Source organism: Oncorhynchus mykiss, chromosome 4 (assembly GCF_057628025.1).
Source record: "Oncorhynchus mykiss isolate SJ-2025 chromosome 4, ASM5762802v1, whole genome shotgun sequence".
In the NCBI taxonomy this organism is placed as follows: domain Eukaryota; kingdom Metazoa; phylum Chordata; class Actinopteri; order Salmoniformes; family Salmonidae; genus Oncorhynchus; species Oncorhynchus mykiss.
The window spans coordinates 3,831,896-3,857,993 of record NC_143025.1 but is presented as its reverse complement, the minus strand read 5'-3'; the positions used below and the strand labels follow the sequence as shown (position 1 = coordinate 3,857,993).

Genomic DNA, 26,098 nt, shown 5'->3' with positions numbered 1-26,098 from the left:
GTGGTTTAGAGACTGAGAGGTACAGAGACACACTGTCAAGATGACAGGTATCCTAGTGGTTTAGAGACTGAGAGTTATAGAGACAAGTCAAAACATCTGGCTCTTTCATGTCCAAACTCTTATTCTATTCTAGTCATTATATGATATTGTATTATATAATATGATGATATATTACATCCATAGAATCCACTCAGTGTAATGATGACTGTGTGTTGTGTACATTGATTGAATGGTTAGGACTCTCTCTCTGTATTCACAGTTTATATCCCAAGAGACCAGGAGACCTAAAGGAAGCATTCAACACTGCATCCCTTCATCCAGTCATAGTAAACTGTCTGTCTGTCTGTCTGTCTGTCTGTCTGTCTGTCTGTCTGTCTGTCTGTCTGTCTGTCTGTCTGTCTGTCTGTCTGTCTGTCTGTCTGTCTGTCTGTCTGTCTGTCTGTCTGTCTGTGTCTGTCTGTCTGTGTCTGTCTGTCTGTCTGTCTGTCTGTCTGTCTGTCTGTCTGTCTGTCTGTCTGTCTGTCTGTCTGTCTGTCTGTCTGTGTCTGTCTGTCTGTCTGTCTGTCTGTCTGTCTCTGTCTGTCTGTCTGTCTGTCTGTCTGTCTGTCTGGCTGTCTGTCTGTCTGTCTGTCTGTCTGTCTGTCTGTCTGTCTGTCTGTCTGTCTGTCTGTCTGTCTGTCTGTCTGTCTGTGTCTGTCTGTCTGTCTGTCTGTCTGTCTGTCTGTCTGTCTGTCTGTCTGTCTGTCTGTCTGTCTGTGTCTGTCTGTCTGTCTGTCTCTGTCTGTCTGTCTGTCTGTCTGTCTGTCTGTCTGTCTGTCTGTCTGTCTGTCTGTCTGTCTGTCTGTCTGTCTGTCTGTCTGTCTGTCTGTCTGTCTGTCTGTCTCTCTACTGTGAATAGATGTAAATACAACCAACTTCTCTGAGGTGGTTGTTGTTTCTGTCTGTGCTGCACAGCTATTTTCAGTTCTCTCCAGAGATGGTAGATCAGGTTCAACTCTGGCTGGGCCAGTCAGAGACATTCAGAGACTTGTCCCAAAGCCACTCCTGAGTTGTCTTGGCTGTGTGCTTAGGGCTGTTGTACTGTTGGAAGGTGAACCTTCACCCCAGTCTGAGATCCTGAGCGCTCTGAAGCAGGTTTTCATATTGGATCTATCTGTACTTTGCTCTGTTCATCTTGCCCTCAATCCTGACTAGTCTCCCAGTCCGTGCCGCTGAAGAACATCCCCACAGCTTGATGCTGCACCACCATGCTTCACCGTAGGGATGGTGCCAGGTTTCCTCCAGACGTGACGCTTGGCATTCAGGCCATAGAGTTCAATCTTGGTTTCATCAGACCAGAGCATCTTATTTCTCATGGTCTGAGAGTTCGTTAGGTTCGTTAGGTGCCTTTTGGCAAACTCCAAGCGGGCTGTCATGTGCCTTTTACTGAGGAGTGGCTTCCGTCTGGCCACGCAAACATATAGGCATGATTGTGGGAGTGCTGCAGAGATGGCTGTCCTTCTGGAAGGTTCTCCCATCTCCACAGAGGAACTCTGGAGCTCTGTTAGAGTGGCCATCAGGTCATCGGTCACGTACCTGACAAAGGCTCTTCTCTCCCGAATGCTCAGTTTTTCGGGTGGCCAGCTTGAAGGAAGAGTCTTGGTGATTCCAAATTTCTTCATTTAAGAATGATGGAGGCCACTGTGTTCTTGGGGACCTTCAATTCTGCAGAAATGTTTTGGTACCTTTCCCCAGATCTGTGCCTCGACACAATCCTGTCTCGGAGCTCTGCGGACAATTCCTTCAACCTCATGGCTGGTTTTTGCTCTGACATGCACTGTATTGGACCTTATATAGATACATGCACTGTATTGGACCTTATACAGTGGCCTGTTGTTGTTGTTGTTGTTGTTGTTGTTGTAATGACCATGTTGTCCTCTGTTCTTATTTCCCCCAGTGGTCTGTTGTTGTTGTTGTTGTTGTATTGACCATGTTGTCCTCTGCTCTTATTTCCCCCAGTGGTCTTGTTGTTGTTGTTGTTGTATTGACCATGTTGTCCTCTGCTCTTATTTCCCCCAGTGGTCTTGTTGTTGTTGTTGTTGTATTGACCATGTTGTCCTCTGTTCTTATTTCCCCCAGTGGTCTGTTGTTGTTGTTGTTGTATTGACCATGTTGTCCTCTGTTCTTATTTCCCACAGTGGTCTGTTGTTGTTGTTGTTGTATTGACCATGTTGTCCTCTGTTCTTACTTCCCACAGTGGTCTGTTGTTGTTGTTGTTGTTGTATTGACCATGTTGTCTTCTGTTCTTATTTCCCCCAGTGGTCTTGTTGTTGTTGTTGTTGTTGTATTGACCATGTTGTCCTCTGCTCTTATTTCCCCCAGTGGTCTGTTGTTGTTGTTGTTGTATTGACCATGTTGTCCTCTGCTCTTATTTCCACCATTGGTCTTGTTGTTGTTGTTGTTGTTGTTGTATTGACCATGTTGTCCTCTGTTCTTATTTCCCCCAGTGGTCTTGTTGTTGTTGTTTTTGTTGTTGTGTTGAACATGTTGTCCTCTGTTCTTATTTCCCCCAGTGGTCTGTTGTTGTTGTTGTTGTAATGACCATGTTGTCCTCTGTTCTTATTTCCCACTGTGGTCTGTTGTTGTTGTTGTTGTTGTATTGACCATGTTGTCCTATGTTCTTATTTCGCCCAGTGGCCTGTTGTTGTTGTTGTTATTGTTGTTGTTGTATTGACCATGTTGTCCTCTGTTCTTATTTCCCCCAGTGGTCTGTTGTTGTTGTTGTATTGACCATGTTGTCCTCTGTTCTTATTTCCCCCAGTGGTCTGTTGTTGTTGTTGTTGTTGTATTGACCATGTTGTCCTCTGCTCTTATTTCCCCCAGTGGTCTTGTTGTTGTTGTTGTTGTATTGACCATGTTGTCCTCTGCTCTTATTTCCCCCAGTGGTCTTGTTGTTGTTGTTGTTGTATTGACCATGTTGTCCTCTGTTCTTATTTCCCCCAGTGGTCTGTTGTTGTTGTTGTTGTATTGACCATGTTGTCCTCTGTTCTTATTTCCCACAGTGGTCTGTTGTTGTTGTTGTTGTATTGACCATGTTGTCCTCTGTTCTTACTTCCCACAGTGGTCTGTTGTTGTTGTTGTTGTTGTATTGACCATGTTGTCTTCTGTTCTTATTTCCCCCAGTGGTCTTGTTGTTGTTGTTGTTGTTGTATTGACCATGTTGTCCTCTGCTCTTATTTCCCCCAGTGGTCTGTTGTTGTTGTTGTTGTATTGACCATGTTGTCCTCTGCTCTTATTTCCACCATTGGTCTTGTTGTTGTTGTTGTTGTTGTTGTATTGACCATGTTGTCCTCTGTTCTTATTTCCCCCAGTGGTCTTGTTGTTGTTGTTTTTGTTGTTGTGTTGAACATGTTGTCCTCTGTTCTTATTTCCCCCAGTGGTCTGTTGTTGTTGTTGTTGTAATGACCATGTTGTCCTCTGTTCTTATTTCCCACTGTGGTCTGTTGTTGTTGTTGTTGTTGTATTGACCATGTTGTCCTATGTTCTTATTTCGCCCAGTGGCCTGTTGTTGTTGTTGTTATTGTTGTTGTTGTATTGACCATGTTGTCCTCTGTTCTTATTTCCCCCAGTGGTCTGTTGTTGTTGTTGTATTGACCATGTTGTCCTCTGTTCTTATTTCCCCCAGTGGTCTGTTGTTGTTGTTGTTGTATTGACCATGTTGTCCTCTGTTCTTATTTCCCCCAGTGGTCTGTTGTTGTTGTATTGACCATGTTGTCCTCTGTTCTTATTTCCCCCAGTGGTCTGTTGTTGTTGTATTGACCATGTTGTCCTCTGTTCTTATTTCCTCCAGTGGTCTGTTGTTGTTGTTGTTGTTGTTGTTGTTGTATTGACCATGTTGTCCTCTGCTCTTATTTCCCTAGGTGGTCTGTTGTTGTTGTTGTTGTTGTAATGACCATGTTGTCCTCTGTTCTTATTTCCCCCATTGGTCTTGTTGTTGTTGTTGTTGTGTTGACCATGTTGTCCTCTGTTCTTATTTCCCCCAGTGGTCTTGTTGTTGTTGTTGTTGTGTTGACCATGTTGTCCTCTGTTCTTATTTCCACCAGTGGTCTGTTGTTGTTGTATTGACCATGTTGTCCTCTGTTCTTATTTCTTCCAGTGGTCTGTTGTTGTTGTTGTATTGACCATGGTGTCCTCTGTTCTTATTTCCCCCAGTGGTCTGTTGTTGTTGTTGTATAGACCATGTTGTCCTATGCTCTCATTTCCCCCAGTGGTCTTGTTGTTGTTGTTGTTGTGTTGACCATGTTGTCCTCTGTTCTTATTTCCCACAGTGGGCTGTTGTTGTTGTTGTTGTTGTTTTTGTTGTTGTATTGACCATGTTGTCCTCTGTTCTTATTTCCCACAGTGGGCTGTTGTTGTTGTTGTTGTTGTTTTTGTTGTTGTATTGACCATGTTGTCCTCTGTTCTTATTTCCTCCAGTGGTCTGTTGTTGTTGTTGTTGTTTTTGTTGTTGTATTGACCATGTTGTCCTCTGTTCTTATTTCCCCCAGTGGTCTGTTGTTGTTGTTGTAATGACCATGTTGTCCTCTGTTCTTATTTCTTCCAGTGGTCTGTTGTTGTTGTTGTAATGACCATGTTGTCCTCTGTTCTTATTTCTTCCAGTGGTCTGTTGTTGTTGTTGTATTGACCATGTTGTCCTCTGTTCTTATTTCCTCCAGTGGTCTGTTGTTTTTGTTTTTGTTGTTGTTGTTGTTGTAATGACCATGTTGTCCTCTGTTCTTATTTCTTCCAGTGGTCTGTTGTTGTTGTTGTATTGACCATGTTGTCCTCTGTTCTTATTTCTTCCAGTGGTCTGTTGTTGTTGTTGTAATGACCATGTTGTCCTCTGTTCTTATTTCCCCCAGTGGTCTGTTGTTGTTGTATTGACCATGTTGTCCTCTGCTCTTATTTCCCTAGGTGGTCTGTTGTTGTTGTTGTTGTTTTAATGACCATGTTGTCCTCTGTTTTTATTTCCCCCAGTGGTCTTGTTGTTGTTGTTGTTGTGTTGACCATGTTGTCCTCTGTTCTTATTTCCCCCAGTGGTCTGTTGTTGTTGTTGTATTGACCATGTTGTCCTCTGTTCTTATTTCCCCCAGTGGTCTTGTTGTTGTTGTTGTTGTGTTGACCATGTTGTCCTCTGTTCTTATTTCCCCCAGTGGTCTGTTGTTGTTGTTGTTGATGTTGTTGTATTGACCATGTTGTCCTCTGTTCTTATTTCCTCCAGTGGTCTGTTGTTTTTGTTGTTGTTGTTGTTGTCTTGACCATGTTGTCCTCTGCTCTTATTTCCACCATTGGTCTTGTTGTTGTTGTTGTTGTTGTTGTTGTATTGACCATGTTGTCCTCTGTTCTTATTTCCCCCAGTGGTCTTGTTGTTGTTGTTTTTGTTGTTGTGTTGAACATGTTGTCCTCTGTTCTTATTTCCCCCAGTGGTCTGTTGTTGTTGTTGTTGTTGTATTGACCATGTTGCCCTCTGTTCTTATTTCCCACTGTGGTCTGTTGTTGTTGTTGTTGTTGTATTGACCATGTTGTCCTATGTTCTTATTTCCCACTGTGGTCTGTTGTTGTTGTTGTTGTGTTGAACATGTTGTTCTCTGTTCTTATTTCGCCCAGTGGCCTGTTGTTGTTGTTGTTATTGTTGTTGTTGTATTGACCATGTTGTCCTCTGTTCTTATTTCCCCCAGTGGTCTTGTTGTTGTTGTTTTTGTTGTTGTTGTTGTGTTGAACATGTTGTTCTCTGTTCTTATTTCCCCCAGTGGTCTGTTGTTGTTGTTGTTGTATTGACCATGTTGCCCTCTGTTCTTATTTCCCACTGTGGTCTGTTGTTGTTGTTGTTGTGTTGAACATGTTGTTCTCTGTTCTTATTTCCCCCAGTGGTCTGTTGTTGTTGTTGTTGTATTGACCATGTTGCCCTCTGTTCTTATTTCCCCCAGTGGTCTGTTGTTGTTGTATTGACCATGTTGTCCTCTGTTCTTATTTCCCCCAGTGGTCTGTTGTTGTTGTATTGACCATGTTGTCCTCTGTTCTTATTTCCTCCAGTGGTCTGTTGTTGTTGATGTTGTTGTTGTTGTATTGACCATGTTGTCCTCTGCTCTTATTTCCCTAGGTGGTCTGTTGTTGTTGTTGTTGTTGTTGTAATGACCATGTTGTCCTCTGTTCTTATTTCCCCCAGTGGTGTTGTTGATGTTGTTGTTGTTGTTGTTGTATTGACCATGTTGTCCTCTGCTCTTATTTCCCCCAGTGGTCTGTTGTTGTTGTTGTTGTATTGACCATGTTGTCCTCTGTTCTTATTTCCCCCAGTGGTCTTGTTGTTGTTGTTTTTGTTGTTGTTGTTGTGTTGAACATGTTGTTCTCTGTTCTTATTTCCCCCAGTGGTCTGTTGTTGTTGTTGTTGTATTGACCATGTTGCCCTCTGTTCTTATTTCCCACTGTGGTCTGTTGTTGTTGTTGTTGTGTTGAACATGTTGTTCTCTGTTCTTATTTCCCCCAGTGGTCTGTTGTTGTTGTTGTTGTATTGACCATGTTGTCCTCTGCTCTTACTTCCCACAGTGGTCTGTTGTTGTTGTTGTTGTTGTTGTATTGACCATGTTGTCCTCTGCTCTTATTTCCCCCAGTGGTGTTGTTGATGTTGTTGTTGTTGTTGTTGTATTGACCATGTTGTCCTCTGCTCTTATTTCCCCCAGTGGTCTGTTGTTGTTGTTGTTGTATTGACCATGTTGTCCTCTGCTCTTATTTCCACCATTGGTCTTGTTGTTGTTGTTGTTGTTGTTGTATTGACCATGTTGTCCTCTGTTCTTATTTCCCCCAGTGGTCTTGTTGTTGTTGTTTTTGTTGTTGTGTTGAACATGTTGTCCTCTGTTCTTATTTCCCCCAGTGGTCTGTTGTTGTTGTTGTTGTTGTATTGACCATGTTGCCCTCTGTTCTTATTTCCCACTGTGGTCTGTTGTTGTTGTTGTTGTTGTTGTATTGACCATGTTGTCCTATGTTCTTATTTCGCCCAGTGGCCTGTTGTTGTTGTTGTTATTGTTGTTGTTGTATTGACCATGTTGTCCTCTGTTCTTATTTCTCCCAGTGGTCTGTTGTTGTTGTTGTATTGACCATGTTGCCCTCTGTTCTTATTTCCCACTGTGGTCTGTTGTTGTTGTTGTTGTATTGACCATGTTGTCCTCTGTTCTTATTTCCCCCAGTGGTCTGTTGTTGTTGTTGTTGTATTGACCATGTTGTCCTCTGTTCTTATTTCCCCCAGTGGTCTGTTGTTGTTGTATTGACCATGTTGTCCTCTGCTCTTACTTCCCACAGTGGTCTGTTGTTGTTGTTGTTGTTGTATTGACCATGTTGTCCTCTGCTCTTATTTCCCCCAGTGGTGTTGTTGGTGTTGTTGTTGTTGTTGTTGTATTGACCATGTTGTCTTCTGTTCTTATTTCCCCCAGTGGTCTTGTTGTTGTTGTTGTTGTTGTATTGACCATGTTGTCCTCTGCTCTTATTTCCCCCAGTGGTCTGTTGTTGTTGTTGTTGTATTGACCATGTTGTCCTCTGCTCTTATTTCCACCATTGGTATTGTTGTTGTTGTTGTTGTTGTTGTATTGACCATGTTGTCCTCTGTTCTTATTTCCCCCAGTGGTCTTGTTGTTGTTGTTTTTGTTGTTGTTGTTGTGTTGAACATGTTGTTCTCTGTTCTTATTTCCCCCAGTGGTCTGTTGTTGTTGTTGTTGTATTGACCATGTTGCCCTCTGTTCTTATTTCCCACTGTGGTCTGTTGTTGTTGTTGTTGTTGTATTGACCATGTTGTCCTATGTTCTTATTTCGCCCAGTGGCCTGTTGTTGTTGTTGTTATTGTTGTTGTTGTATTGACCATGTTGTCCTCTGTTCTTATTTCCCCCAGTGGTCTTGTTGTTGTTGTTTTTGTTGTTGTTGTTGTGTTGAACATGTTGTTCTCTGTTCTTATTTCCCCCAGTGGTCTGTTGTTGTTGTTGTTGTATTGACCATGTTGCCCTCTGTTCTTATTTCCCACTGTGGTCTGTTGTTGTTGTTGTTGTGTTGAACATGTTGTTCTCTGTTCTTATTTCCCCCAGTGGTCTGTTGTTGTTGTTGTTGTATTGACCATGTTGCCCTCTGTTCTTATTTCCCCCAGTGGTCTGTTGTTGTTGTATTGACCATGTTGTCCTCTGTTCTTATTTCCCCCAGTGGTCTGTTGTTGTTGTATTGACCATGTTGTCCTCTGTTCTTATTTCCTCCAGTGGTATGTTGTTGTTGTTGTTGTTGTTGTTGTATTGACCATGTTGTCCTCTGCTCTTATTTCCCTAGGTGGTCTGTTGTTGTTGTTGTTGTTGTTGTAATGACCATGTTGTCCTCTGTTCTTATTTCCCCCAGTGGTCTGTTGTTGTTGTTGTTGTTGTATCGACCATGTTGTCCTCTGCTCTTATTTCCCCCAGTGGTCTGTTGTTGTTGTTGTTGTATTGACCATGTTGTCCTCTGCTCTTATTTCCCACTGTGGTCTGTTGTTGTTGTTGTTGTATTGACCATGTTGTCCTCTGTTCTTATTTCCCCCAGTGGTCTGTTGTTGTTGTTGTTGTATTGACCATGTTGTCCTCTGTTCTTATTTCCCCCAGGGGTCTGTTGTTGTTGTTGTTGTATTGACCATGTTGTCCTCTGCTCTTACTTCCCACAGTGGTCTGTTGTTGTTGTTGTTGTTGTATTGACCATGTTGTCCTCTGCTCTTATTTCCCCCAGTGGTGTTGTTGGTGTTGTTGTTGTTGTTGTTGTATTGACCATGTTGTCTTCTGTTCTTATTTCCCCCAGTGGTCTTGTTGTTGTTGTTGTTGTTGTATTGACCATGTTGTCCTCTGCTCTTATTTCCCCCAGTGGTCTGTTGTTGTTGTTGTTGTATTGACCATGTTGTCCTCTGCTCTTATTTCCACCATTGGTATTGTTGTTGTTGTTGTTGTTGTTGTTGTATTGACCATGTTGTCCTCTGTTCTTATTTCCCCCAGTGGTCTTGTTGTTGTTGTTTTTGTTGTTGTTGTTGTGTTGAACATGTTGTTCTCTGTTCTTATTTCCCCCAGTGGTCTGTTGTTGTTGTTGTTGTATTGACCATGTTGCCCTCTGTTCTTATTTCCCACTGTGGTCTGTTGTTGTTGTTGTTGTATTGACCATGTTGTCCTATGTTCTTATTTCGCCCAGTGGCCTGTTGTTGTTGTTGTTATTGTTGTTGTTGTATTGACCATGTTGTCCTCTGTTCTTATTTCCCCCAGTGGTCTTGTTGTTGTTGTTTTTGTTGTTGTTGTTGTGTTGAACATGTTGTTCTCTGTTCTTATTTCCCCCAGTGGTCTGTTGTTGTTGTTGTTGTATTGACCATGTTGCCCTCTGTTCTTATTTCCCACTGTGGTCTGTTGTTGTTGTTGTTGTGTTGAACATGTTGTTCTCTGTTCTTATTTCCCCCAGTGGTCTGTTGTTGTTGTTGTTGTATTGACCATGTTGCCCTCTGTTCTTATTTCCCCCAGTGGTCTGTTGTTGTTGTATTGACCATGTTGTCCTCTGTTCTTATTTCCCCCAGTGGTCTGTTGTTGTTGTATTGACCATGTTGTCCTCTGTTCTTATTTCCTCCAGTGGTCTGTTGTTGTTGTTTTTGTTGTTGTTGTATTGACCATGTTGTCCTCTGCTCTTATTTCCCTAGGTGGTCTGTTGTTGTTGTTGTTGTTGTTGTAATGACCATGTTGTCCTCTGTTCTTATTTCCCCCAGTGGTCTGTTGTTGTTGTTGTTGTTGTATCGACCATGTTGTCCTCTGCTCTTATTTCCCCCAGTGGTCTGTTGTTGTTGTTGTTGTATTGACCATGTTGTCCTCTGCTCTTACTTCCCACAGTGGTCTGTTGTTGTTGTTGTTGTTGTTGTTGTATTGACCATGTTGTCCTCTGCTCTTATTTCCCCCAGTGGTGTTGTTGATGTTGTTGTTGTTGTTGTTGTATTGACCATGTTGTCCTCTGCTCTTATTTCCCCCAGTGGTCTGTTGTTGTTGTTGTTGTATTGACCATGTTGTCCTCTGCTCTTATTTCCACCATTGGTCTTGTTGTTGTTGTTGTTGTTGTTGTATTGACCATGTTGTCCTCTGTTCTTATTTCCCCCAGTGGTCTTGTTGTTGTTGTTTTTGTTGTTGTGTTGAACATGTTGTCCTCTGTTCTTATTTCCCCCAGTGGTCTGTTGTTGTTGTTGTTGTTGTTGTATTGACCATGTTGCCCTCTGTTCTTATTTCCCACTGTGGTCTGTTGTTGTTGTTGTTGTTGTTGTATTGACCATGTTGTCCTATGTTCTTATTTCGCCCAGTGGCCTGTTGTTGTTGTTGTTATTGTTGTTGTTGTATTGACCATGTTGTCCTCTGTTCTTATTTCTCCCAGTGGTCTGTTGTTGTTGTTGTATTGACCATGTTGCCCTCTGTTCTTATTTCCCACTGTGGTCTGTTGTTGTTGTTGTTGTATTGACCATGTTGTCCTCTGTTCTTATTTCCCCCAGTGGTCTGTTGTTGTTGTTGTTGTATTGACCATGTTGTCCTCTGTTCTTATTTCCCCCAGTGGTCTGTTGTTGTTGTATTGACCATGTTGTCCTCTGTTCTTATTTCCCCCAGTGGTCTGTTGTTGTTGTATTGACCATGTTGTCCTCTGCTCTTATTTCCCTAGGTGGTCTGTTGTTGTTGTTGTTGTTGTAATGACCATGTTGTCCTCTGTTTTTATTTCCCCCAGTGGTCTTGTTGTTGTTGTTGTTGTGTTGACCATGTTGTCCTCTGTTCTTATTTCCCCCAGTGGTCTGTTGTTGTTGTTGTATTGACCATGTTGTCCTCTGTTCTTATTTCCCCCAGTGGTCTTGTTGTTGTTGTTGTTGTGTTGACCATGTTGTCCTCTGTTCTTATTTCCCCCAGTGGTTTGTTGTTGTTGTTGTAACGACCATGTTGTCCTCTGTTCTTATTTCCTCCAGTGGTCTGTTGTTTTTGTTGTTGTTGTTGTTGTATTGACCATGTTGTCCTATGCTCTTATTTCCCCCAGTGGTCTTGTTGTTGTTGTTGTTGTTGTGTTGACCATGTTGTCCTCTGTTCTTATTTCCCCCAGTGGTCTGTTGTTGTTGTTGTTGTATTGACCATGTTGTCCTCTGCTCTTATTTCCCCCAGTGGTCTGTTGTTGTTGTTGTTGTATTGACCATGTTGTCCTCTGCTCTTATTTCCACCATTGGTCTTGTTGTTGTTGTTGTTGTTGTTGTATTGACCATGTTGTCCTCTGTTCTTATTTCCCCCAGTGGTCTTGTTGTTGTTGTTTTTGTTGTTGTGTTGAACATGTTGTCCTCTGTTCTTATTTCCCCCAGTGGTCTGTTGTTGTTGTTGTTGTTGTATTGACCATGTTGCCCTCTGTTCTTATTTCCCACTGTGGTCTGTTGTTGTTGTTGTTGTTGTTGTATTGACCATGTTGTCCTATGTTCTTATTTCGCCCAGTGGCCTGTTGTTGTTGTTGTTATTGTTGTTGTTGTATTGACCATGTTGTCCTCTGTTCTTATTTCTCCCAGTGGTCTGTTGTTGTTGTTGTATTGACCATGTTGCCCTCTGTTCTTATTTCCCACTGTGGTCTGTTGTTGTTGTTGTTGTATTGACCATGTTGTCCTCTGTTCTTATTTCCCCCAGTGGTCTGTTGTTGTTGTTGTTGTATTGACCATGTTGTCCTCTGTTCTTATTTCCTCCAGTGGTCTGTTGTTTTTGTTGTTGTTGTTGTTGTATTGACCATGTTGTCCTATGCTCTTATTTCCCCCAGTGGTCTTGTTGTTGTTGTTGTTGTGTTGACCATGTTGTCCTCTGTTCTTATTTCCCCCAGTGGTCTGTTGTTGTTGTTGTTGTATTGACCATGTTGTCCTCTGCTCTTATTTCCCCCAGTGGTCTGTTGTTGTTGTTGTTGTATTGACCATGTTGTCCTCTGCTCTTATTTCCACCATTGGTCTTGTTGTTGTTGTTGTTGTTGTTGTATTGACCATGTTGTCCTCTGTTCTTATTTCCCCCAGTGGTCTTGTTGTTGTTGTTTTTGTTGTTGTGTTGAACATGTTGTCCTCTGTTCTTATTTCCCCCAGTGGTCTGTTGTTGTTGTTGTTGTTGTATTGACCATGTTGCCCTCTGTTCTTATTTCCCACTGTGGTCTGTTGTTGTTGTTGTTGTTGTTGTATTGACCATGTTGTCCTATGTTCTTATTTCGCCCAGTGGCCTGTTGTTGTTGTTGTTATTGTTGTTGTTGTATTGACCATGTTGTCCTCTGTTCTTATTTCTCCCAGTGGTCTGTTGTTGTTGTTGTTGTATTGACCATGTTGTCCTCTGTTCTTATTTCCCCCAGTGGTCTGTTGTTGTTGTTGTTGTATTGACCATGTTGTCCTCTGTTCTTATTTCCCCCAGTGGTCTGTTGTTGTTGTATTGACCATGTTGTCCTCTGTTCTTATTTCCCCCAGTGGTCTGTTGTTGTTGTATTGACCATGTTGTCCTCTGCTCTTATTTCCCTAGGTGGTCTGTTGTTGTTGTTGTTGTTGTAATGACCATGTTGTCCTCTGTTCTTATTTCCCCCAGTGGTCTTGTTGTTGTTGTTGTTGTGTTGACCATGTTGTCCTCTGTTCTTATTTCCCCCAGTGGTCTGTTGTTGTTGTTGTATTGACCATGTTGTCCTCTGTTCTTATTTCCCCCAGTGGTCTTGTTGTTGTTGTTGTTGTGTTGACCATGTTGTCCTCTGTTCTTATTTCCCCCAGTGGTTTGTTGTTGTTGTTGTAACGACCATGTTGTCCTCTGTTCTTATTTCCTCCAGTGGTCTGTTGTTTTTGTTGTTGTTGTTGTTGTATTGACCATGTTGTCCTATGCTCTTATTTCCCCCAGTGGTCTTGTTGTTGTTGTTGTTGTGTTGACCATGTTGTCCTCTGTTCTTATTTCCCCCAGTGGTCTGTTGTTGTTGTTGTTGTATTGACCATGTTGTCCTCTGCTCTTATTTCCCCCAGTGGTCTTGTTGTTGTTGTTGTTGTGTTGACCATGTTGTCCTCTGTTCTTATTTCCCACAGTGGGCTGTTGTTGTTGTTGTTGTTGTTTTTGTTGTTGTATTGACCATGTTGTCCTCTGTTCTTATTTCCCCCAGTGGTCTGTTGTTGTTGTTGTATTGACCATGTTGTCCTCTGTTCTTATTTCCCCCAGTGGTCTGTTGTTGTTGTTGTTGTTGTTGTAATGACCATGTTGTCCTCTGTTCTTATTTCCCCCAGTGGTTTGTTGTTGTTGTTGTAATGACCATGTTGTCCTCTGTTCTTATTTCTTCCAGTGGTCTGTTGTTGTTGTTGTAATGACCATGTTGTCCTCTGTTCTTATTTCCCCCAGTGGTCTGTTGTTGTTGTTGTTGTTGTATTGACCATGTTGTCCTCTGTTCTTATTTCCCCCAGTGGTCTTGTTGTTGTTGTTGTTGTGTTGACCATGTTGTCCTCTGTTCTTATTTCCCCCAGTGGTTTGTTGTTGTTGTTGTAACGACCATGTTGTCCTCTGTTCTTATTTCCTCCAGTGGTCTGTTGTTTTTGTTGTTGTTGTATTGACCATGTTGTCCTATGCTCTTATTTCCCCCAGTGGTCTTGTTGTTGTTGTTGTTGTGTTGACCATGTTGTCCTCTGTTCTTATTTCCCCCAGTGGTCTGTTGTTGTTGTTGTTGTATTGACCATGTTGTCCTCTGCTCTTATTTCCCCCAGTGGTCTTGTTGTTGTTGTTGTTGTGTTGACCATGTTGTCCTCTGTTCTTATTTCCCACAGTGGGCTGTTGTTGTTGTTGTTGTTGTTTTTGTTTTTGTATTGACCATGTTGTCCTCTGTTCTTATTTCCCCCAGTGGTCTGTTGTTGTTGTTGTTGTATTGACCATGTTGTCCTCTGTTCTTATTTCCCCCAGTGGTCTGTTGTTGTTGTTGTTGTTGTTGTAATGACCATGTTGTCCTCTGTTCTTATTTCCCCCAGTGGTTTGTTGTTGTTGTTGTAATGACCATGTTGTCCTCTGTTCTTATTTCTTCCAGTGGTCTGTTGTTGTTGTTGTAATGACCATGTTGTCCTCTGTTCTTATTTCCCCCAGTGGTCTGTTGTTGTTGTTGTTGTATTGACCATGTTGTCCTCTGTTCTTATTTCCCCCAGTGGTCTGTTGTTGTTGTTGTTGTAATGACCATGTTGTCCTCACTACTCATTTCCCCCAGTTGTCTGGCTGTGTTGAGCCGGGCTGGGCGGTGGAGGTGGTGGTCTCTGGGTGCTGGTCTAGGTGGAGAGGCAGAGGCAGGAGGAGCCTGCAGTGGAGGAGTGACAGTGGGTGTTGAGGTGGTGCCCGTGCCAGGCCATGCCTGGGGGCCAGAGAGGGCAGAGGAGATAGCAGCTGAGCCGCTCTGCTCTGCCCTCCCTAGAAACACTGGTAGGAGGCAGCCTCAGCAATGGCAACAGACCCAGAAACAGGTGAGGAATGGATGAGGGGAGATGACACACAGAGAGACACACACCCACACACACACACACACACACACACACACACACACACACACACACACACACACACACACACACACACACACACACACACACACACACACACACACACACAGAGAGATGTGGTAAAGTACTGTACTACAACAAGCAGGCTTAGCATCTCCTCTCCAAACACACACACACACACACACACACACACACACACACACACACACACACAGAGAGATGTGGTAAAGTACTGTACTACAACAAGCAGGCTTAGCATCTCCTCTCCAAACACACACACTTTACGTATTAACGCAAGGCTCCATGGGAAATGAAATGTTAGCACTATTTGATCAGCCCCCCTTTTGAGAACATGTTTGAAGTTGACGACCAGTCTTCAACTACCATAAGACAGTCAGATCTTCTACCTTCCATCCTGACTGGGATTTACATGTAGTCATTTAGCAGACCCTCTTATCCAGAGACTTACAGGAGCAATTAGGGTTAAGTTCCTTGCTAAAGGGCACACCGGCAGATTTTTCACCTTGTGGGCAGATTTATAGTAGAGGGTAGGTTAGTCAGATAAATCATTGATGTGACTGAGGGGGAGTAGACAGACATTCCTTACTGCTGCAGATCTTAGCCTGAGTCCCAGTCTATTTGTGTCATCATGCCAACTCCTTGTCACTCATGGTGATGCCAAATGTTTGGCTTGACAATGACATCAATAGAGTTGGCACAAATCTATGACCAGGCTACAGACACCTATGATCATTTCTGTAGTCAACTCACACTGCACCACAAAAACACACACTAACCCACTACCTGTAGGTCCCCTCTGTCTAGGATCAGTAACCCACTACCTGTATGTCTCCTCTGTCTAGGATCAGTAACCCACACTAACCCACTACCTGTATGTCTCCTCTGTCTAGGATCAGTAACCCACACTAACCCACTACCTGTAGGTCCCCTCTGTCTAGGATCAGTAACCCACTACCTGTATGTCTCCTCTGTCTAGGATCAGTAACCCACACTAACCCACAACCTGTAGGTCCCCTCTGTCTAGGATCAGTAACCCACACTAACCCACTACCTGTATGTCTCCTCTGTCTAGGATCAGTAACCCACACTAACCCACTACCTGTAGATCCCCTCTGTCTAGGATCAGTGACCCACTCTAACCCATTACCTGTATGTCTCCTCTGTCTAGGATCAGTAACCCACACTAACCCACTACCATCTATGTCTCCTCTGTCTACGATCAGTAACCCACACTAACCCACTACCTGTATGTCTCCTCTGTCTAGGATCAGTAACCCACACTAACCCACTACCTGTAGGTCCCCTCTGTCTAGGATCAGTAACCCACTACCTGTAGGTCCCCTCTGTCTAGGATCAGTAACCCACACCAACCCACTACCTGTATGTCTCCTCTGTCTAGGATCAGTAACCCACTACCTGTAGGTCTCCTCTGTCTAGGATCAGTAACCCACTACCTGTAGGTCTCCTCTGTCTAGGATCAGTAACCCACACTAACCCACTACCTGTATGTCTCCTCTGTCTAGGATCAGTAACCCACACTAACCCACTACCTGGATGTCTCCTCTGTCTCGGATCAGTAACCCACTACCTGTAGGCCTCCTCTGTCTAGGATCAGTAACCCACTACCTGTATGTCTCCTCTGTGTAGGATCAGTAACCCACACTAACCCATTACCTGTATGTCTCCTCTGTCTAGGATCAGTAACCCACACTAACCCACTACCTGTAGGTCCCCTCTGTCTAGGATCAGTAACCCACACTAACCCACTACCATCTATGTCTCCTCTGTCTACGATCAGTAACCCACACTAACCCACTACCTGTATGTCTCCTCTGTCTAGGATCAGTAACCCACACTAACCCACTACCATCTATGTCTCCTCTGTCTACGATCAGTAACCCACACTAACCCACTACCTGTATGTCTCCTCTGTCTAGGATCAGTAACCCACACTAACCCACTACCTGTAGGTCCCCTCTGTCTAAGATCAGTTTCCCACTACCTGTATGTCTCCTCTGTCTACGATCAGTAACCCAATTCGAACCCATTACCTGTATGTCTCCTCTGTCTACGATCAGTAACCCACACTAACCCACTACCTGTAGGCCTCCTCTGTCTAGGATCAGTAACCCACACTAACCCACTACCTGTATGTCTCCTCTGTCTAGGATCAGTAACCCACTACCTGTATGTCTCCTCTGTCTAGGATAAGTAACCCACACTAACCCACTACCTGTATGTCTCCTCTGTCTAGGATAAGTAACCCACACTAACCCACTACCTGGATGTCTCCTCTGTCTAGGATCACTAACCCACACTAACCCACTACCTGTAGGTCTCCTCTGTCTAGGATCAGTAACCCACTACCTGTAGACCCCCTCTGTCTAGGATCAGTAACCCACACTAACCCACTACCTGTATGTCTCCTCTGTCTAGTATCAGTAACCCACACTAACCCACTACCTGTAGATCCCCTCTGTCTAGGATCAGTAACCCACACTAACCCACTACCTGTATGTCTCCTCTGTCTAGGATCACAAACCCACACTAACCCACTACCTGTATGTCTCCTCTGTCTAGGATCAGTAACCCACACTAACCCACTACCTGTAGGTCCCCTCTGTCTAGGATCAGTAACCCACTACCTGTATGTCTCCTCTGTCTAGGATCAGTAACCCACACTAACCCACAACCTGTATGTCTCCTCTGTCTAGGATCAGTAACCCACACTAACCCACTACCTGTAGAACCCCTCTGTCTAGGATCAGTAACCCACACTAACCCACTACCTGTAGGTCTCCTCTGTCTAGGATCAGTAACCCACTACCTGTAGACCCCCTCTGTCTAGGATCAGTAACCCACACTAACCCACTACCTGTATGTCTCCTCTGTCTAGTATCAGTAACCCACACTAACCCACTACCTGTAGATCCCCTCTGTCTAGGATCAGTAACCCACACTAACCCACTACCTGTATGTCTCCTCTGTCTAGGATCACAAACCCACACTAACCCACTACCTGTATGTCTCCTCTGTCTAGGATAAGTAACCCACACTAACCCACTACCTGTATGTCTCCTCTGTCTAGGATAAGTAACCCACACTAACCCACTACCTGGATGTCTCCTCTGTCTAGGATCACTAACCCACACTAACCCACTACCTGTAGGTCTCCTCTGTCTAGGATCAGTAACCCACTACCTGTAGACCCCCTCTGTCTAGGATCAGTAACCCACACTAACCCACTACCTGTATGTCTCCTCTGTCTAGTATCAGTAACCCACACTAACCCACTACCTGTAGATCCCCTCTGTCTAGGATCAGTAACCCACACTAACCCACTACCTGTATGTCTCCTCTGTCTAGGATCACAAACCCACACTAACCCACTACCTGTATGTCTCCTCTGTCTAGGATCAGTAACCCACACTAACCCACTACCTGTAGGTCCCCTCTGTCTAGGATCAGTAACCCACTACCTGTATGTCTCCTCTGTCTAGGATCAGTAACCCACACTAACCCACAACCTGTATGTCTCCTCTGTCTAGGATCAGTAACCCACACTAACCCACTACCTGTAGAACCCCTCTGTCTAGGATCAGTAACCCACACTAACCCACTACCTGTAGGTCTCCTCTGTCTAGGATCAGTAACCCACTACCTGTAGACCCCCTCTGTCTAGGATCAGTAACCCACACTAACCCACTACCTGTATGTCTCCTCTGTCTAGTATCAGTAACCCACACTAACCCACTACCTGTAGATCCCCTCTGTCTAGGATCAGTAACCCACACTAACCCACTACCTGTATGTCTCCTCTGTCTAGGATCACAAACCCACACTAACCCACTACCTGTATGTCTCCTCTGTCTAGGATCAGTAACCCACACTAACCCACTACCTGTAGGTCCCCTCTGTCTAGGATCAGTAACCCACTACCTGTATGTCTTCTCTGTCTAGGATCAGTAACCCACACTAACCCACAACCTGTAGGTCTCCTCTGTCTAGGATCAGTAACCCACACTAACCCACTACCTGTAGAACCCCTCTGTCTAGGATCAGTAACCCACACTAACCCACTACCTGTAGGTCTCCTCTGTCTAGGATCAGTAACCCACTACCTGTAGACCCCCTCTGTCGAGGATCAGTAACCCACACTAACCCACTACCTGTATGTCTCCTCTGTCTAGTATCAGTAACCCACACTAACCCACTACCTGTAGATCCCCTCTGTCTAGGATCAGTAACCCACACTAACCCACTACCTGTAGGTCTCCTCTGTCTAGGATCACAAACCCACACTAACCCACTACCTGTATGTCTCCTCTGTCTAGGATCAGTAACCCACACTAACCCACTACCTGTAGGTCCCCTCTGTCTAGGATCAGTAACCCAATACCTGTATGTCTCCTCTGTCTAGGATCAGTAACCCACACTAACCCACAACCTGTAGGTCCCCTCTGTCTAGGATCAGTAACCCACACTAACCCACTACCTGTATGTCTCCTCTGTCTAGGATCAGTAACCCACACTAACCCACTACCTGTAGAACCCCTCTGTCTAGGATCAGTAACCCACACTAACCCACTACCTGTATGTCTCCTCTGTCTAGGATCACTAACCCACACTAACCCACTACCTGTAGAACCCCTCTGTCTAGGATCAGTAACCCACACTAACCCACTACCTGTATGTCTCCTCTGTCTAGGATCAGTAACCCACAATAACCCACTACCTGTATGTCTCCTCTGTCTAGGATCAGTAACCCACGCTAACCCACAACCTGTAGGTCCCCTCTGTCTAGGATCAGTAACCCACACTAACCCACTACCTGGATGTCTCCTCTGTCTAGGATCAGTAACCCACAATAACCCACTACCTGTATGTCTCCTCTGTCTAGGATCAGTAACCCACGCTAACCCACAACCTGTATGTCTCCTCAGTCTAGGATCAGTAACCCACACTAACCCACTACCTGGATGTCTCCTCTGTCTAGGATCAGTAACCCACTACCTGTAGGCCTCCTCTGTCTAGGATCAGTAACCCACTACCTGTATGTCTCCTCTGTCTAGGATCAGTAACCCACTCTAACCCATTACCTGTATATCTCCTCTGTCTAGGATCAGTAACCCACACTAACCCACTACCTGTATGTCTCCTCTGTCTAGGATCAGTAACCCACACTAACCCACTACCTGTAGGTCCCCTCTGTCTAGGATCAGTTTCCCACTACCTGTATGTCTCCTCTGTCTAGGATCAGTAACCCACTCTAACCCATTACCTGTATGTCTCCTCTGTCTACGATCAGTAACCCACACTAACCCACTACCTGTAGGCCTCCTCTGTCTAGGATCAGTAACCCACACTAACCCACTACCTGTATGTCTCCTCTGTCTAGGATCAGTAACCCCCTACCTGTATGTCTCCTCTGTCTAGGATAAGTAACCCACACTAACCCACTACCTGGATGTCTCCTCTGTCTAGGATCAGTTACCCACTACCTGTATGTCTCCTCTGTCTAGGATCAGTAACCCACTACCTGTATGTCTCCTCTGTCTAGGATCAGTAACCCACACTAACCCACTACCTGTATGTCTCCTCTGTCTAGGATCAGTAACCCACTACCTGTATGTCTCCTCTGTCTAGGATCAGTAACTCACTACCTTTATGTCTCCTCTGTCTAGGATCAGTAACCCACACTAACCCACTACCTGTATGTCTCCTCTGTCAATCTGTTTTCTACTCAGAGAATGATGCATAGTTATTAGCTAGTAAGTTTCTACTGAAACAAACTGCCTTTGTGTACCTCAGGAATGCGGCCAAGTGCTGTTTGGGTGTGACCACTGTAAGTGACATGTCCTGTTTTTTGGTATCTGCAAAGGATCCAGCTGGGTGGAGACATGCCAGAGAACAGAAACTAGCTGGAGCAGCAGCACCTAAATATCATCAGAAAAGAGTCATGAAACTGGTGGTTATCACTGTCTGCACTCTATGCCTCCACCCATGTCTTCACACAGCTGCTACCTGCCATGTAGACAAAGAGGTTGTACTTTTCTAGAAAAGAAGACCCAACAGTGTTTGTTGAACTTTAGACTCTGCACTGTTGAGTGATGGTCAACTGATCCAGATTTGATCTGATAATAAAGTTGCTGTTTGAATAATCTAGTCTCTCTCCCTATTGGTTAGAATCTCCATGACAGGCCTCCCGAGTTGTCGGTGTCCTAAGGCACTGTATCTTACTGCTGTGCCACTAGAGATCCTGGTTTGAGTCCAAACTCTGTTGACCCAGTAGACCCATGGCGCGGTCCACATTTTGCCCAGCGTTGTCCGGGTTTGGGGAGTGTTTGGCCGGCAGGGATGTCCTTGTGCCAATGCGCACGAGCGACTCCTGTGGCGGGCCGGGGGCAGTGCACGCTGACATGGTCGCCGGGTGTACAGTGCACGCTGACACGGTCGCCGGGTGTACAGTGCACGCTGACACGGTCGCCGGGTGTACAGTGCACGCTGACACGGTCGCCAGTGTTTCCTCCGACACATTGGTGCTTCCGGGTTAAGAGGGCATTGTGTCAAGAAGCAGTGCGGCTTGGTTGGGTTGCGTTTCGGGAGGACGCAAGGCTCTCGACCTTTGCCTCTCGAGTCCTTATGGATGGTTCAGCGATGGGACGAGATTGTAACTACCAATTGGAAACTAGGAAAAAGGGGTAAAAAATACAACTATTTCGGATTTTAAATAAAAAATACAAAATACATTGGAGAGCAGTTCAGCCCAGTGTAATTCAAACGACAAAATATTCAGAAGTATTTCACATATATGTTTCAAATACATATAACATAAATACTGACCACCTCTGTCTACTACCCAACACACTGTCACACTTCCTTTCAAAGAAACCACACCCCCTCTACATACAGAGAACCCAGTCCAATAGGAAACCACTCCCCCGCTACATACAGGGAACACAGTCCAGAAGGAAGCCACTCCCCCTCTACATACAGAGAACCCAGTCCAGGAGGAAGCCACTCCCCCTCTACATACAGAGAACCCAGTCCAGGAGGAAGCCACTCCCCCTCTACATACAGAGAACACAGTCCAGTAGGAAGCCACTCCCCCTCTACATACAGAGAACCCAGTCCAGGAGGAAGCCACTCCCCCTCTACATACAGAGAACCCAGTCCAGTAGGAAGCCACTCCCTGTCCTCTGGTGTAGAGTTCCATGAAACAGAAAGTAATCTTTCACACTGCCACTGCTTAACCTACGGGAGAGAGCACCAAAATGGCAGAGAATCAGGAACTGTTCTGTTGCTCCATCTGTCTTGGTCTACTGAAGGATCCGGTGACTACTGCCTGTGGACACAGTTACTGTATGGGCTGTATTAAAGAAAGCTGGGATCAGGATGATCTGAAAGGTGTCTACAGCTGTCCACAGTGCAGACAGACCTTTATCCCAAGGCCTGTTCTGAACAGGAGCACTGTGCTGACTGAAGTGGTGAAGAAACTGAAGAAGACAGGACTCCAGGCTGCTCCCCCTCAGGCTCTGTGCTATCATGGACCTGGAGATGTGGTGTGTGATGTCTGCACTGGGACCAGAAAGCAGAAAGCCCTCATGTCCTGTCTGGCGTGTCTGGCCTCTTACTGTGAGACTCACCTCCAACCTCACTATGAATCTCCTGCTTTCAAGAAGCACAAGCTGGTCAAAGCCACGGCACAACTACAGGAGAAGATCTGCTCTCATCATGACAAACTGCTGGAGGTTTACTGTCGTACCGATCAGCAGTGTATCTGTCTGCTGTGTGTGATGGATGAACATAAAGGCCATGATACAGTGTCAGCTGAGGCAGAGAGGACTGAGAAACAGGTAAGACCAGAACAACTTGTTGGTGACTGTCTGATAAACAAAGAATTTAAGATACAGTAGGAACTAAATCTGTTTGAATATGAGATTCAAATTAAATCAATCCACGGCAGAACAAATATGAACACAATCTGTTAACCCAGATTCTCCAAATGTATCTCCATTTTCTAAAGTCAAACACTATTATCATTCTGAATGGCCTTTTATGAGTCCAAAGTTCAGTCTCAACCCCTTGATACATGTAGGCCTACCATAAAAACTATAATCATTCACATAGCAACATAATATAATATTGTAAAGGGACTTCCTCAGGATTGTAGACCTTCCTCTCTATGGGTCCTATGTCACATTACTATACTATTGATCTACTGGACTAATAAAGCTTGATAGCTCATTGAAGAGGGATTCTCCACAGAGGCAGCTGGGGATGAGTCAGCAGAAGGTCCAGCAGAGATTCCAGGAGAGAGAGAAGAAGCTGAAGGAGCTCCAACAGGCTGTGGAGTCTCTCAAGGTGAGTATTGTTGACCAGAGGAGACACACCATTTCACTTCTCTCCTCCAGTCAGAGAGAGAGAGAGAGAGAGAGAGAGAGGGGCCCCTATCCAATCCCACTGACCCCACTGTTGGGACCAGGCTGTCTGGACCCCTTTCAGAGAATAGACTGGTTCATGTAACCAGCTGGGCTGCCTCATCACATAACCATGAGTAACCATGACGACTCATGTCCCCTAGACATTAATATGGAACTGTCTCTCTCTCAATTGAATTAAATTCATAGGGCTTTATTGGCATGGAAATATATGTTTACATTGCCAAAGCAAGTGAAATTGACAATAAACAAAGTGAAATAAACAATCAGAAATGGACAGTAAACATTACACTTGGAAGTGATTTGGGGGATGGGGGAGGGTCTATTAGAAGTTAGTAGGACTCTTTTATTTTCTCAGAAGTACTGAGTTAGGTAGGAGGATTTAGAGTGGTGTAAACCGTGATTGAACACACTCCAGAACAGTAGGTGGCGCCATGCCCCTTTAACGTTGGTTTGAGGACCTCCATTATATCATAGAAGAAGAATTTGGTCTGTGAGGGTTTTGTTGTTCCTGAGGAGGGCTACTATTCTTTTCTCTTTTGGTTTTCAAGTATTTTCAGAATGTATTAAAGCCAAAGCTAAAGCTTCCCTAAACAATTCAATATATCAGTCAATATATTTTCTCTGTGATTTATTTTCTCTCCGTCAACCGTTCCATCGCATCTTAACCGTCTTACCGGGCGGGCACTAGGACCCGGGGGAGGCTGCTGCTGCAGAGGCTGCTGCACCGCTCGTGACTGTCAGTCCTCCTTGTAGCTCATTGGTTAAGCTGTGGCTCGAGACTGTTAACAGTTAACGGACAGGAAACGGCTCTGACAGGACACGTTCATGTCGAGGCAGTGATGTGAATGTGTGGTAAGTTAGAATAGAGAGAGTTTTCACTACTATAGACTTTGGTCATAATCAAAGCTTTGTTAACCAATAGGTTTTTATGTGAGGCTGCCTGTAAGTTACAGTGTAACAGACGTTACTAACGGTAACGGTGTCTTTTAAATTCGACATAAGTTATGTGGCGATGATATCTAGTTAACGTTGTATTTAATGTAGTGTAATGACCTGACTAGATCATAAAGGAACAATTGTCCAGACAGAGGATTGAGTTACGAATTGACGGTTTATTAGCAACTTTACACAGGCTACTGTTTGGCCTTAGCTCACGCCAAATAAATGAAAGATACCCCACAAGCCAATCGGGACCTTCTCTTGTGAAGCCCAGACGTAAGAGAGAGAACAAAGGCTGAACCTTAACTTCCAATGCCCCGCCCCCTCCACGCCACTCCGCCAACCACCAGGATGCCCGGCATCAGAACATCCCAGGCATTCCTGTGATTGGCAGATAGCAGGTTGATTGGCATGTCGGACCCCGCGAACACTGGGAACTGGTAAGTACAACACAACCACCTACTAGCCGAACACATAACACACAGCTGTCTGTGCGGGTCGCTACAGTAGTTTTACTATCTGTGCCAGGCTATAAATGACACAGATAATATCTAGTTAACGTTGTATTTAATGTAGTTTTACTAAATTCAAATTCAAATTCAAATTCAAGCTGCTTTATTGGCATGAAAAACATTGTGTCAATATTGCCAAAGCAACAATGTATACAATATACATTGTAACAAAATTGTAAATGATAGCAAATAATGATATAAAATGGTAGTAAATAATAATACAAAAATAAATACAATAAAATGGTAACAGTCTACAGTAAACATTAATAATTATAGTAATAACAATAATAGTAATAATAAGTAAGTTACTGTTTACTATGCAGATGTTATTATTCAGTGTCCCTCAGGCTATGGCAGGAAAATACATATTTGGCTGCAAGAGGAGCCATTGCTCCTTCGCCCATGAGTATTCTTAGTTTTTCCTCTGGGTTCAATTTGTAAAAATTTGGAATATATGTAGTCATTTCTGTGAATAATGAGTCTCTTTGTGAGGAATATTTATCACAGTAAAGGAGAAAGTGCATCTCTGTCTCTACCTCCCCTGTCATGCAGTGACCACATACACGCTCCTCTTTGGGTAGCCATGTCTTTTTATGTCTGCCGGTTTCTATTGCCAATCGGTGGTCACTCAGCCTGTACTTGGTAAGGATCTGTCTCTGCTTCGTATCTCTGACAGAGTAGAGATAATCAGCCAATTCATATTCTCTGTTTAGGGTCAGATAGCAATTTAGTCGGCTTTGGGATTTTGTTTCGTTTTTCCAGTATTGTAAGTATGATTCCTTTGATTGGTTCATGATTTTGTTTATTGGAATTCTTTTTTTTGAAGCAGTGCTGGTGTCAGCTTGGTTGGTGAGGTCCAACACCAGCTGACTGAGAGGGCTCGTTTCTGGGCTCAGCTCTTGGTCTTGAAGTGCTTTAAATTGCAGACTCGAATTTGGACTTGAATTTAGATGTAGCCAAAATTTTAATGATCTTTTCTGTATTTTCATTATTACTGGAAAACGGCCCAATTCTGCCCTACATGCATTAGTTGGTGTATTTCTCTGGACTTGTAGAATTTTCCGACAGAATTCTGCATGTAGGGTTTCAATTGGATGTTTGTCCCACATTTTAAAATCCAGTTTATTGAGTGGTCCCCAAACCTCACTTCCATAAAGTGCTATTGGTAGGATTGCACTGTCAAATATTTTAGTCCAAATTCTAATTGGGATGTTGATTTTGAATAATTTCATTTTTATTGCATACATTGCTCTGCGGGCTTTTTCTTTGAGTGCCTTCACTGCCATATTAAAGTTTCCCGATGCAGATATGGTCAGACCAAGGTAGGTGTAATTTTTTGTGTGTTCAATTAAGGTGTTGTTCAGGGTGAATTTACATTTTTGTTTCTGACATCTGGGTTTTTTTTGGAAAATCATGATTTTAGTTTTTTGGAAATTTACTGCCAGGGCCCAATTATGGCAATATTGCTCCAGAATATTAATGTTTTGTTGAAGACCTTCTTTGGTTGGTGATAGAAGTACCAAGTCATCAGCATATAGCAGGTATTTCACCTCTGTGTCAAATAGTGTGAGTCCTGGGGCTGGAGATTGGTCCAACATGTCTGCTAATTCATTGATATAAATGTTGAAAAGATTTGGACTCAAATTGCAGCCTTGTCTCACACCTCGACATTG

General features: G+C 44.0%; 2 protein-coding genes across 4 annotated transcripts in view; one reads left to right on the top strand and one right to left on the bottom strand.

The window, feature by feature from the left end:
* The window catches only part of LOC110515277 (E3 ubiquitin-protein ligase TRIM16), a 150,534-nt gene that overhangs the window by 55,423 nt on the left and 69,013 nt on the right, over nt 1-26,098 (top strand). The window contains exons 1-2 of one of the 3 annotated variants that reach the window (XM_090230855.1): nt 21,725-22,386; nt 22,799-22,894. The exons of 1 other annotated variant lie outside the window; for it this stretch is intronic. In XM_090230855.1, the coding sequence (XP_090086981.1) occupies nt 21,805-22,386; nt 22,799-22,894 (678 nt within the window). In that variant the 5' untranslated portion in view covers nt 21,725-21,804. Of the gene's footprint in view, nt 1-21,724; nt 22,387-22,798; nt 22,895-26,098 lie in introns of those variants that run through there. One more of the 3 variants, XM_090230852.1, reaches the window with a different exon arrangement.
* The window catches only part of fintrim (fish virus induced TRIM protein), a gene marked incomplete in the record, with an annotated part of 158,478 nt that overhangs the window by 96,593 nt on the left and 35,787 nt on the right, over nt 1-26,098 (bottom strand).